The 13,911-nt window shown below is 46.0% G+C and overlaps 1 protein-coding gene across 1 annotated transcript; it reads left to right on the forward strand.

The window, feature by feature from the left end:
* The first annotated feature begins 856 nt into the window (after positions 1 to 856).
* Positions 857 to 9,700, forward strand: TNFSF13B (TNF superfamily member 13b). The gene is made up of 6 exons (XM_060282602.1): positions 857 to 1,409; positions 1,536 to 1,632; positions 5,081 to 5,137; positions 6,069 to 6,181; positions 6,268 to 6,418; positions 8,083 to 9,700. The coding sequence occupies exons 1-6, from the start codon at positions 1,101 to 1,103 to the stop codon at positions 8,193 to 8,195; spliced, it is 840 nt and encodes a 279-aa protein (XP_060138585.1). The 5' UTR covers positions 857 to 1,100; the 3' UTR covers positions 8,196 to 9,700.
* The last annotated feature ends 4,211 nt before the right edge of the window (positions 9,701 to 13,911 follow it).

Below are 13,911 nucleotides of genomic sequence, written 5' to 3' on the forward strand. Positions count from 1 at the left end.
ATAGTCCCGCACTATTCTACCTTGGTCTGGCCACACCTGGAGTCCTGTGTCCCGTTCTGGGCACCACAGTTTACAAAGGTTATTGACAACCTTGGAGGTGGGCAACCAAGATGATAAAGTGCCTGGAATCCATGTCTTATGAGGAATGGTTGAGAAATTTGGGTATGTTTAGCCTTGAAAATAGAAGACAGAGGAGATATAACAATCATCTTGAAATATCTAAAAGGCTGACACATGGACGATGGAGCAAGCTTGTTTTCTCCTGCACTGCAAGATTGGACACAAGCCAATGGATTCAAATTACAATAAAGGAGATTCCAACTAAAACAATGGGAATAACATTCTGACAGAAATAACTGTTGAACAGTGGACAGTGGTGGACTATCATTCATTGGAGGTGTTTAAACAGAGGTTGGGTGACCATCTGTCAGAGATTCTTAGCTGTGTTTCTTGCATAGCACAGGGTGGACTAGATGGCTCTTTGTTCCCTTACAACTCTAAGATTCTATGATTCTAAACCCCACTGTGATCAATGAGCCATTTCCATAAATTGTATCAATAAGACATACATGGTCTAGGAGCTTTAACATAATAATTATTTCTTAGTGACTTTTGAAAAACAAGAGTAGCATTGTTAATCCCCGTAGTTTGATAGGATTTCTTTGATGATGTCAGAGTTTTAATCTTTCTGTCACTGGATTGTATAAGAGGAAAATGAAAATATATAATTATGTCATGTTTGGTACTCAGAGCCAATACATTGTATTCCCTACACCTTGCCAAGAGTTTCCTACACAGCTTGCTATCTAAGAGTGCAATGGAATTCAAAATGACCAGGCATTTGGATGTGGTGAAGATCATACACAGCTGTGTATCAAGCTGAAACTGAAATGAGGAAGGTGAGTTGGGGAACCACAGAAACAGAGCCATAAAGCAGAAGCAAGCATTAAATGTCATGCACATAGCATCAACAGACCCACATGACAGGAAGTTAGCGCTGCCTGCATTTTGGCCACATATCTTGGATGCAACCGGCAAGATGTAGTTATTCACCAGAAAGAATCAGCTGAAGTTTTCATCTGGTGTTTAATAAAGGAGCCATGGCATCTATGACCTTCACACGAGGAAATAGCCATATCACCATCTCCCATCCTTTTAATGGCTTGGATCCTAAAGGGCTCTTACTAATATTTCTGGGGCTTGCAGTGTTCATGTCATCTTGCCTTGCAGCAGTCTCTTTCTACTATGTTACAGCATTAAAATCAGAACTAGCAATGCTGAGCAGCAAGCTGAACTGCAGGGTCCAGACAAGGACAGCATTTCCACAGCTCTTGAGGTCTTTGAAAAAGAGCAAAGAGGCCAATTCCTTCATTCCCTACTTGAATGTATTAGAAGGTGCTTCTAGTCAGGTGAGCCTGCAGACCCATTTGGAAGGAAATATATACTTCTTTGCGTGTTCTGCATTTTCCATTCACTTTGGGGAAGGACACGAGTCACAGCCCTAATAATTGACTTTCTGCGTATGTTGTTGGCAGCAAATTTCTTCTGGACCACATCAGAGTAGTGAAGAGATAATGTGGAGTGGAGACAAACACAGGGGGAAAAGGTCTCCCCCGCACGCAGGAGAAGCAGGTAAGTGAAAAGAGCTTAGTAAAGAAGACAGGCCCCCAAGGAGTAAATGGGCTAGCAACTATGAAAGCCAGATATGGCATATAAGTCTTTTTGCTGGGATTGGGCCATACAGCCAAAATTATGGTAATTAGGCATTTCTTTTGAAAATAGTACAGTCGGAAGTACCTAGGTCTCAGAAAAAACCTATTTATGTGTGCTACTACAACAGCTAGGATTTTGTTAGCCCAAAAATGGTGGGTGAGTGATGTCCAAAATAAGGAGGATTGGCAATTAAAAAGGACATAATATGCAGTTAGCGCGTCTAACAAATAAAGCAAGAGAACAAGAAGAGCAAGTATATAAAGAAGAATGGAAAAATTTTGTGGAGTATCTGGAAAACAACTATAACCACGTGAAAACATTAGTAGGAGTAAAGTATAACACATAACAAAGGAATAATAAAGGATTAAGGGAATTAAATGAAAATACAAGAATAGGTGGGATAGGTGGGAAAATTAAAGTAACCAGAGAGGGGGAAGAAGGAAAGTCATAAATGATTGGTTTATTTTAAAGAAAGATATGAATGAGGAAATGTTTATTTTAATGTGAATGTGGTTTTGGAAAATGTAACATTGATACACACAGAGAGAGAGGGAGAGGGAGGGAGGGAGACAGTGCTTTTTTCTGGGGGGACGCAGTGGTACGCATACCATAGCTGCCAAGTTTTCCCTTTTCTTGCGAGGAAGCCTATTCAGCATAAGGGAAAATCCCTTTAAAAAAGGGATAACTTGGCAGCTATGACGCATACCCCTAAACATTTGGGGAATCTTAAGTTTGGCCTCACTGACGGGCAGTATTTCATTTTTAGAGGGGAAAAGCAGTGTGTGTGTGTGTGTGTGTGAAATCTCAGACCCGGGGACTGAACGGCTCGATCCATTTCTTAGGACTCTCTCCAGGTCATTATTTTCACCAGCCCTGCTCTCCCACCTCCCTGAGAGCTTTTGCCTAGCTACAATGTGTCCTAGAATTGTGCTTGCTTGCTCCACACCCTTTGACCTCTGGCCCTGCCCACCACTGGCATGTGGCCTCCAGTGCCGGAGGAAGGGGGGCAGGCCACCCCGGGTGTCAGCACTGAGGGGGGTGACAAAATGCCAGGCGGCACTCACCACAGGGCCTGCAGTGCACCTGAGCCATGCGTCTCCCCAAACAGTCCACCCGCCCCCTCTCCCTCAGCTGTTGGGCGGCTGGGTGGGAGGAGGCAGGCAGACTCCTCAGAGGCCCCATGGAGCGTCCTGCCCCAGCTAGCCCCGCCCCCACGGGCAGCTGGCCCCGCCCCCAGGCGCCCGATCGGCTTGCTCCGCTGGTGGTCTCCATAAAGTTTCCCACTTAGGTTGAAAAATGTTCCTCACACCTGGTGTGATCCATTGTTTTCATACATGGGGAACACTTCAACTCTGGTAGGTTCAGTAGTGTTATTTTATCTATAGAAGGTGAACAAACTACACAGATTCATTGAAGCCACATGTGTCAAAATATTGCTATTAGCCTTCAACACGATTTGGTGGAAAGACATGATACAGAAGTAGCAGATAAATAAGTAATGGTTAATCTGTTAAAAAAAAGAGAATACTGAATCTGTATATATCAATATATTCAGAAGCTGATGAGATGTCACCATAAAAATCTGTACTATTCTGGAAAAGTAGATTCATTATGTTTTGTGTTGGTTAAATCCCATATTTGCTCAACCTAACACCTCTACCATAGCTGCCTTTCACTTTCTATATCTGTTGTATTTAAAGGGGCAAATTTTGAAGCTCATAACTTTTAGTTTGGTATGGTCTTACTCAAACAATAATTCCTCAAAAGCTAGTCAATAAAGTACTCATTTCAAAGTTTGCTTTGCTTCATTCTGCTAACTGAATTAATTTTTGTTCAGAATTGCAAATATCTGAACTTAATGCCATGAAAATAAATCTGATGACAGGAAACCATTCTCCATTAACTTTTAATTTTTACAGTGGTACCTCGGGTTAAGAACTTTATTTGTTCCGGAGGTCCGTTCTTAACCCATAACCGTTCTTAACCTGAGGCGCACCTTTACTAATGGGGCCTCCCACTGCTGCTGCTGCGCAACTTCTGTTCTCAACCTGAGGAACTACTTCCGGGTTAGCAGAGTTTGTAACCTGAAGTGTTTGTAACCCGAGGTACCACTGTAATTTGTTTGAGCTCTGTACTACACTCAGCCGCATGAGGGTAAACTTCCATTTTAGACTATTCACACAAACCATTTATAGGCAGTTCTGCAGGCCTACAAAGGCATCCCAGAACAATTACAATATGAAATCTAAAAACATAAATGAAAACCAAAATAAATAAAATTTCATTTTTGTAATGAACAAGTTATCAAAGTAACTTGTTTTTTTTAATAAAAAAATTCCTTCAGTAGCACCTTAAAGACCAACTAAGTTTTTATTTTGGTATGAGCTTTCGTGTGCATGCACACTTCTTCAGATACACTTCTTGTTTTTTTTAACCACACTGAATAATTTGGTGTCATCTTTAAACTTGACCTCCTAAATTCACCCCTAAATTGAGTCGATTCATGAACAAGTTCCCCACTTCTTTGCCAGGCCCTTTTCCCTTGCATGGCTTTTTTGTTTTGATTGTTGGCCTGTGGGCATAGACTGCCTTGTTTTACTTGTGTGTGTAGCCTGCTCTGGGAGCCTTTTGGGCTGAAGAGTGGGGTACAAATAGCAAAAAAAGATATCAGAAAACACTATTTTACAAAATATAGCAATAACTTAAGTTGGGTATGGGAAACTGGATCTGGCAATTGGGTAGGATCCTTCTCCTCCTCAGCCCTTTTGTGCCATGTTTTGACAGGTGGGTGAGGCCACTTGCCACATGTCAGTCACCTGGCATCACAATGACATGAAGCCTTGACAATCCATGGACTGCAGGTCCCCCAAGACTAGTTAGGAGGAGTAATTTGAGTTTGCAGGAGTCAGGGGACATGGCAGGCAGTGGCGGAGCAAGCCAATCGGGCGACTGGGGCGGCGTGCGTGCCAGGGCAGGATGCTCTGCGGGGCCTCTGGAGTCTGCCTGCCTCCTTCCACTCAGCCGCCCTACAGCTAAGGGGGAAGTGGCGGCGGGCGTACCGTTTGGAGCAGTGTGGAGCCTGCAGGCGCCCAAGCCACAACATCACTCCCAGGAGAGACACGTGGCTCAGACACGCTGCAGGCCCCGCGGTGAGTGCCGCCTGCCATTTTGTCACCCCCCTCAGTGGTGATACCCGAAGCGACCTGCCCCCACCGCACCCCTCTTCCTCTGCCCCTGACGGCAGGAAAAACACACACAGAGAGAACCTACCATCAATATTGTTCTGCTTCTGCGGCCACTGCGGGGGAATTGTACTTTAGTGTCTCGGCTGCTGGGATGTGTTACTTCCTTGTGTTTCCCCCTTCAGTTCTACAGTCATGTCTTCAGTTGATGGCTGACAGCAAGCGTGACATTCAGCAACATGGTAATGCAGCAATTTTTAAATCTCGTTTTACTCTTGCCACAAATAAATGGGCAGTACCACCTATGATTCCATTTCACTTGCTACAGGGCAGGAAACACATCAAATTGTGCTCAGCTTTTCATTTCCATTAGTAACATCCCTTCACATTTCCAATGGGAATTTGTCAGCACAGCCTTATGCTGAAATGGTGACCCTGTCTTCAAATCCTGTGTGCTACTGCTTCATTGGAGCACATGCTCAGGTGAGCGCTGTGACAGAGTTATGCTCAGTTATTGCACTTGTTTTAGTGCAGGGGTTGCTACCCTGTGGGCTGCAGAGGCCTGCCTTGGTTCCTTCTGTTCCCCACTGTGATTTCAAAAGATTTGTGCCCTCCCAAATTTGTCAATTTCTTCTTCAAAGATGTTAAATGCATGCCCTCTGCTGTGTTTCTGTGATGCCAAGAGGTTGTGACCCTCCTCAAGACCCCCTCAGATGTGCTTTTTTTCCCCTTTTCTTTTTGGAAAATTAGCCACACCCACTTAGATATGCAGTACCCAGAGAGTTGACCCATGGGTTAGTCTGGCAGTCAGCCTGGAGAAATGTTAGCCATACCAGCTCGAGTGGTGCATTCTCTGTGCATACTAGGGCAATCCTCATTTTCTCTTTTTGCTGCACTGCTGCAGTTGTGGAGGCCCCCAACTTTCCATAATTTTTTGAAAACATGAATCATCTGTGTTGGGGAGAGGGTGCCTTATTCCTAGTGACCTAAGAGAAAAACAAGCAGGTATAAAGAAGTTGTTACCACAGCTCTTTGAATCTCATCTTACAGGTAGAAACGACTGATTTCAAAAAATTCAACTGATTCTCTTCAAAAGTCAGCAACATGCCTTTGATACTAAAAGGAAGCATGAACTGATTAGCTTATTCTTACAATATTTTTTGTTTCTTTTAGATGGTTCAAGTATAGTTCCATGGCTTCTTAGCTTTAAAAGAGGAAATGCTCTGGAAGAGCAAGGAAACAAAATCCTTGTCAGAGAAACTGGCTACTTTTTCATATACGGCCAGGTAAAGAGTTCAGGAAGCTCCTGGAGTTTGTTCTGTTTTCTTAAAGTTTCATGATGTAATCAAATTTGTCTCTCTTTATTCTTCAGGTTTTGTATACAGATGAAATGTTTGCAATGGGACATTGGATCCAGAGGAAAAAAGCTCATGTAGTTGGTGATGATCTCAGTTTGGTTACATTATTTCGTTGCATCCAAAACATGCCTCCCACTAATCCTAACAACTCTTGTTATACTGCTGGTAAATACATTACCTGTCCTAAATACATTTTGTCCCACACATGGAATGAGAAGGAGCTTTTAAAAAAAATCTGACACAGTGTTTCTAAGTGGTGTGGGTGTGTAGCACATATTTCTGCAACCATTCACTGATTCACTTATTAAGTTTCATACATAAATTCCTAAATTCCTGATCTTTACCTACTCTGTGGTGGTTGCCTGTGAACAGTATTCAAAGACAATACTAGATTCTCCTCAGTGGAGTTGTGGCTGTTATTTCAAGCTACTTTCAGCAGAATGTGCTCAGTAATTTTGAAGCCTGAGTGCAAATGCTTACCTGGGTGACAAGCAGTCTCTGTGTGGTGGAGGAACAGGTGCACAATTCACATGACTTCCTGCCCTTGAAAAAGTGTGTATCTATGTGTTGGAAAACTTGCACGATTAACTGTCTATAAGCAATGCTCACATCATACTGAAGATCTCTTGTGGGTAGTTTAGGGGTTCTGTTTCCTGTTCCATGACCTGAAAGCTGTGGCCACCAACTTGGGCCACAGTTTTAAAAGTCAATCTTTATATTTTACTAGTCTCATTCAGCCCGTTAAGAAAACGGGCGCTAGAGGTGCGATGGGGCCGCGGCCTTCCCTCACTTTCTGCGCTCGGGGCGCGCTGGGAACACAATTAAACAAAGCGCTCTCCCGTCGTGTCCTGCGGCTGAGCGCAGAGAGGGAGGGAAGGCCGCGGCCCCGCCGCTCCTCCCACGGGCCAGATAGGGTTGTCAGGAGGAGGAGGAGGCGGACCAAGATGGCGGCATCGGGCTCTGGGGCCGCGGCCCGCGGCGGCGGGAGCCGGACTGGGCTCCTGCTGCCGCGGCCCCGGAACCCAATGCCGCCATCTTGGTCTGCCGCCACAGGGGGACAGGAGGCAGAGGGTTGAGGGGGGGAGAGAGCGCGCGTGTGTGTACGTCCCGCCTCTTAATCCAGTCCCTGTGTCCGTGGGGCACATGTGCATTAGCGCAAACCCAGGGACACAGGGAATACTGGACGCAGAGACACAGGGACTTTATTATATAGGATATTTTATTACTTTTATATATTGCACTTTCTCCAAGGATCTCAGGCAGTGTATATAATTGTCCATCCCTTTATCCTCTCAAAAATCCTATGAAGTTAGGAAGAGAGTCACCCACCCAGACTGATACCACAATATGTTACAGGTAGGTAGCCGTGTTGGTCTGGGTCGAAGTAAAATAAAAAAATTCCTTCAGTAGCACCTTAAAGACCAACTAAGTTTTTGTTTTGGTATGAGCTTTCGTGTGCATGCACACTTCTTCAGATACACTGAAGAAGTGTGCATGCACACGAAAGCTCATACCAAAACAAAAACTTAGTTGGTCTTTAAGGTGCTACTGAAGGAATTTTTTTATTTTACCATAATATGTGTCACACAAGTGTCGCTTCCCAACACTTGCTGGAGACCCACACAGTCTCTCTCCAGGTATTATGCTCTACTTGGGAAAATAATTTTTTTCATTTGTTGTAAGTTTTATTTTACATCCTGGGAACTTATTATTAGCAACAGCAGCAATAACAACATTAAATCAAAGAGGTGCCTCTGGACTGAATGATAACAATCTGTACATGTTTATATGTTTACATTTCTGTAAGGATATTCAAACTCTCTTGACAGGTATTGCAAAATTAGAAGAAGGGGATGAGCTTCAGCTCACCATTCCACGGATAGGAGCCAAGATAGTCTTGAATGGAGATGCCACCTTTTTTGGTGCAGTCAGACTTCTGTGAAGCTCTTCATTGTACAAAGGGTTGGATCTGTTGTGTGTTTCATTTTTAGCTAGTTGGTTTATGGAGTACTATTTTCTGTTTCATTAACTTACTGAAAACAGGAAGCTGAATGGATGTGGTACCCCCACCTCATGTGGGTTACCAGAAATGAAACTTGTAAGGAGGATATAAATATAGCATTTGTTGCATAAGTGCCTAAATAGAGCAGTCTTTGAGTCAGACCAACATCTGATCTGTGTTTGATTACTTTAGCGTTCTACTTCCTACAGTGGCTATCTGGAAATGCAACAGCCCTCTCTACTGTTTGTCTCCCCCAACAGCTAGTATGGCAGGACTAACAACTTTTAAGATCAATTTTCTTTTGAGGAAGGAGGGGAGATGCATTACTATTTCAGCAGAATGTGCCCTGTGGAATGACCACGCATTAGATGTCAAGGGAATAAACAACTATTTTACTTTTAGAAGACATCTGAAGGCAGCCCTGTACTGTATAGGGAAGTTTTTTTTAATGTTTGATGTTTTACTGTTTTTTTAAATATTTTGAGTGGAACTACCCAGAGTAGCTGGGGCAACCTGGTCAGATGGGTGGAATATAAATAAAATTATTATTATTATTATTATTCCCATAGAGTGCAATAAAACTGAATTGTTGCAATATGTCACAGAAGTACCCTTGATACTGAATTCCATGCATGTTCATAAATATGTAAAAATCATTGCAGTGGGATTTACATTTCAGTAAGTGTAAAATATTGCAGTTTTCAATTCAAAAGTCAAGCAAAAATGTGTTCTTATCAATAAATTAAATGCTAACACACACAAAAAGATAAAGGAAGATCTCTGCAGCATCAGACTTTATTTCCCATTGGCCAACAAAGTAGTGCAAATATCGACGGCATTTTTCACTTACAGTCATACCTCAGTTTAAGTACCCCTTGGTTTGAGTACTTTCAGTTTAAGTACTCTGTGGACCCGTCTGGAACGGATTAATCCACTTTCCATTACTTTCAATGGGAAAGTTCGCTTCAGGTTAAGTACAGACTTCCGGAACCAACTGTTGTGTATTGAGTCAAAGGATTTTATATCTGTATTATTATTGTCTGTATTTGCATTAGGATAAAGTAACTGCCTTTTGGTTCCAGAGGGTACAGCTACTATTGGTTCATTTAAGCTGCTGTATTTGGATCCTCTGTCTTATTGGTTTCCTCCAAAAGGCAGCACTGTGATTGCTTGATATTGTTCCCTCCAAAATGTATCCCTTCCTAGCTAGTCCCCTGTCCCTATAAATGTAGCTTTCCTCTCCTCAGTCTTCAGTCTTGTTCACTTTAATAAAGAGCTGTTACTAGAGAACTGTCTCCAGCATGTTTTGTCAAGAGAGCTGAAATCACAAACCCCACGTCACAACAACTGGCGACGAGGATGGGATCCGGAATGCTGAGGAGCGGTTAAACACAACCCTGCCTCAGAGTCCGGATTGCAGCTGAGAACAAGACTCACTGGCCAGCTGAGAAGACGACCCTGCCCGCTAGGACAATGGAGAGTCCAAGGGTATTGGAGCCCTTCCAGCCATCAGAGCCCCACACCTGGGAAGACTACGTCGAACGCTTCGAGTTCTTTGCAGTGGCTCAAGGGATCACCGATGCCAGCAAAAGAAGGGCCACATTCCTGAGCTACTGTGGGCCCGAGACCTTCAAGCTGGCCAAGGCATTACTTGCTCCAGCAAAGCTGAGTGAGACATCTCTCAAAGATATTCTTGCCTGCCTAACAAGCCACTTGGCGCCTACTGAGACCAAGATGGCCCGGCGGATGGAGTTCCATAAGAGGCAGCAGCATGCTGGGGAGTCTGTATCCACATTTCTGGCTGAACTCCGGAAGCTCGCTCAGCACTGCGGCTTCCAAAATCTGGAAGAGACTCTCCTGGATCGGTTTATTGGTGGTCTGAGCAGCAAGAAAGCCAGAAGACGCATCGTGGCTAAAGAAGAGGTTACCCTTGCTTCAGCCTTGAAAGAGGCCACCGCCACGGAGAATTATGAAAGAGAGGAGCTTGATGCCAGTCGCAAGGCCACTAAGCCACAGATAGAAGTTGCGCATGCCATGGACGAGCTAGAGGCTACTCCGAGCCAGAGCCCAGTCCGTGGGGTCGAGTCGGTGCGTCAGGCCTGCACAGTGCACAGAGATCGCCGAGGCAGTTGCCCAGGTTGTGGCGGAAACCATGAAAGGAAGAGTTGTCGTTTCAGGGATGCTATCTGCCGGACGTGCGGAAAGACGGGTCACATCGCCAGGGTCTGTAGATCGGCGTCGTCGGGAGCAACAGGAGCACCTAGACTGGAGCATCGCAGACCGCCCACAGCAACTCGTTTTCTAAAGGACTGCCACTACGTAACGGAGATCAACGGGAGGGCCGTGCTGTTTCCAGCGCAAGGCAAGGCACACGTCAAGGTGAAGATTGAGGGTCAGCAGTGCGACATGGAGGTGGACTCCGGATCCGCATTCACCATCGTGTCGGACCAGACCGCGAAGACATTCTTCCCCAGGGGTAAGTTGCCCCCTCTGGAGCCCTTTCCGGCAACCTTGCAGTCGTACTCAGCAGGCCGCATCCATGTTATGGGAATGTGTGCCGTGAGAGTACAGTTCCGGGACAAACAGGCTGTACTCAAACTGGTGATTGCGAAGGGCAGTCGCCCCAGTCTCCTGGGCACTGACTGGTTCCCTGCCCTGGGACTGAGTATCTCAGGGCTTAATTCAATCCAAACCTGCCCTGAGATGAGTGAGGTATTATGCAAGGAATTTGCTGGTCTCTTTAATGGAAAACTGGGTTGTTATAAAGGGCCCCCAGTTGACTTCGAGTTGGACCCCGGGGTGGCTCCAATCCGACTCAAACCAAGGCGAGTGCCATTTGCACTGCAACCCAAGATCGAGGCAGAGCTGGATAAATTGGTCAAGCAGGGAGTTCTCTCACCCGTGGACTCTGCTAAGTGGGAGACTCCAATCGTCACACCCCTTAAAGCAAATGGGGAAGTCAGGATATGTGCAGATTACAAATGTACTATCAATAAGGCACTCAGGGGAAACTCATACCCCATTCCAGTCGTATCACATCTGTTGGCTAAACTGGCTGGGGGCAAGGTGTTCGCCAAAATTGACCTGGCACAAGCTTACCAACAGCTGCCAGTAACCCCACAATCAGCGGAAGCACAGACTATTGTCACACATAAAGGGGCGTTCAGAGTTAACAGATTACAGTTCGGAGTTTGTGTGGCCCCAGGGATTTTTCAAGGGCTCATGGAACGCCTGTTAAGAGGTCTGCCGGGGGTCTTGCCATTTTTTGATGATGTTTTGATTGCTGGAAAAGACCCACAGGAACTGGTTGCGCGTGTCCGTGCAGTGTTGCTCAAGTTCAAGGAGGTGGGGTTGCAACTGAAAAAAGAAAAATGCAGTTTTGGGGTGCCAACTGTGGATTTCTTGGGGTTTAAAATTGATGCATCAGGCATCCACCCCACAGATGCTAAGATTAAGGCCATCATCGAGGCACCACGACCACAGAACAAGACGGAGTTGCAGTCATTCCTGGGACTTATTAACTTTTATCATTCGTTCTTACCCCAGAAAGCTTCGGTAGCTGAACCATTACATAGACTATTGCAGAAAAAGAATGTGTGGCGATGGGGGCGGGAGCAGCAGAAGGCTTTTGACTCCTTGCGAGAAATGCTGAGTAGCAGGAGCGTCCTTGCTCATTATGATGAGTCAAAGCCGCTGGTCCTGGCATGTGATGCCTCTCAATACGGTCTGGGGGCTGTGCTGAGTCATAGGGAACCGGATGGGTCGGAAAAGCCCATCTCTTTCTATTCCCGTACGTTGTCGCCCACAGAGCGCAACTATGCTCAAATTGATAAAGAGGCACTGGCTATTGTGTCCGGAATCAAAAGGTTCTATGATTATTTGTACGGTCGCCATTTCTCCATTGAAACGGACCACAAACCACTGTTAGGGTTGTTCAACCCAAACAAACAAACGCCACAAATTCTCTCCCCCAGAATGTTGCGTTGGTCAATATTCCTGAATGGGTTCCAGTACACCTTGACCCATGTGCCGGGGAAACAGTTGTGCCATGCTGATGCGCTGAGTCGATTGCCCCTTCCTGGCGGGAGCAATGAGGATCCTGCTCCGGCGGAGCACATTATGATGCTAGAAACACTTCCGGGGGCTCCTGTAACAGCTACGGATATAGCTGAGAAAACTAGGAAAGATGCTGTTCTCTCCCGTGTGCTCACTTGGGTGGGGAGGGGGTGGCCAGGTGGTCCGCATGAAGAAAAATTCAGGCCTTATGCGACAAGGCAGCACGAATTGTCCATGCATAAGGGTTGTCTCCTATGGGGAGATAGGGTGATAATCCCAGCACCACTGAGAAACAGGGTTCTTGAGACGCTTCACATGGGACACCCGGGAATGGTCAGGATGAAGTCGCTAGCCCGATGTTATGTGTGGTGGCCTGGAATGGACCAGAACATAGAACAATGGGTACGAACATGCAAGGCATGCCAAGAGGTGCGGCCAGAAGTGGCCAGAGCACCAGTCCACTGGTGGGAGCAGTCCAGGACTCCCTGGAGCCGGCTGCACATAGATTTTGCTGGGCCATTCCAAGGGAAGGTCTTTTTGGTTATCGTTGATGCATATTCCAAATGGTTAGAAGTGGTGATGGTCCCTAGCATGGCATCAGCTGCCGTAATCAAGGTGTTGAGGCAGCTGTTTGCTACCCACGGGTTACCTGAGACCATTGTATCAGATAATGGGGCAGCTTTTGTATCCCAAGAATTCAGGGCATTCTTGGCTGATAACTTTATAAGAGGGGTCACATCCGCGCCCTTTCACCCATCCTCCAATGGGCAGGCTGAGCGCATGGTAAGAACAGCCAAAGAATCCATTGCGCGCTTAATGGAGGGTAACTGGTCGGCTCGCATTGCGCGAATGTTATTTTTGCAGCATGCGACGCCGTGTACTGCGACGGGCAAGTCGCCAGCCGAGCTGCTCTTAGGTAGAAGACTGGTAACGGTGCTGGATTATGTCCACCCAGATAAAATGCCAAACCGTAATTCAAGAGCAACCCCCCAGGCTGAGACTGACACAACAAGGTATCTCGCCCCTGAAGATCTGGTCTGGGTGAGGAACTATTCACGAGGTCCGCGGTGGGTGGCCGGTGTGATCACCCGGGCTAGTGGACCTGTGTCCTATTATGTGACCTTGGAAAATGGGCAAGTTTGGAAGAGACATATAGATCAGCTGAGGCGCCGGGCGCTCAGCAGGGAGGAGTCAGATAATTCATCCCTGGCTAATGACGCACAGCTGCAAGACCAGAGTGAAAATGGTCCAGAGGTACAGTCACCAGGGGCTTCAGCAAATGAACCAGGGTCTGCTAGTCCTCATGATGACGAGGTACAGGTCGGGGACCCTGAGATGTCTGGGACTCCATCTGTTCCTGATGAAACCCCTATAGCAGCCCCTCCACCACAGGTAACACCCAATCCAGAACCTGCAACACCTGTTGTCAGGAGATCAGGTAGAAGTTGTAGGACCCCACAGTACCTGAGGGATTACGTCTGCTGTGCTTACTAGGGGGGGAGGGGTGTTGTGTATTGAGTCAAAGGATTTTATATCTGTATTATTATTGTCTGTATTTGCATTAGGATAAAGTAACTGCCTTTTGGTTCCAGAGGGTACA

This window comes from Zootoca vivipara, chromosome 1, assembly GCF_963506605.1.
Source record: "Zootoca vivipara chromosome 1, rZooViv1.1, whole genome shotgun sequence".
In the NCBI taxonomy this organism is placed as follows: domain Eukaryota; kingdom Metazoa; phylum Chordata; class Lepidosauria; order Squamata; family Lacertidae; genus Zootoca; species Zootoca vivipara.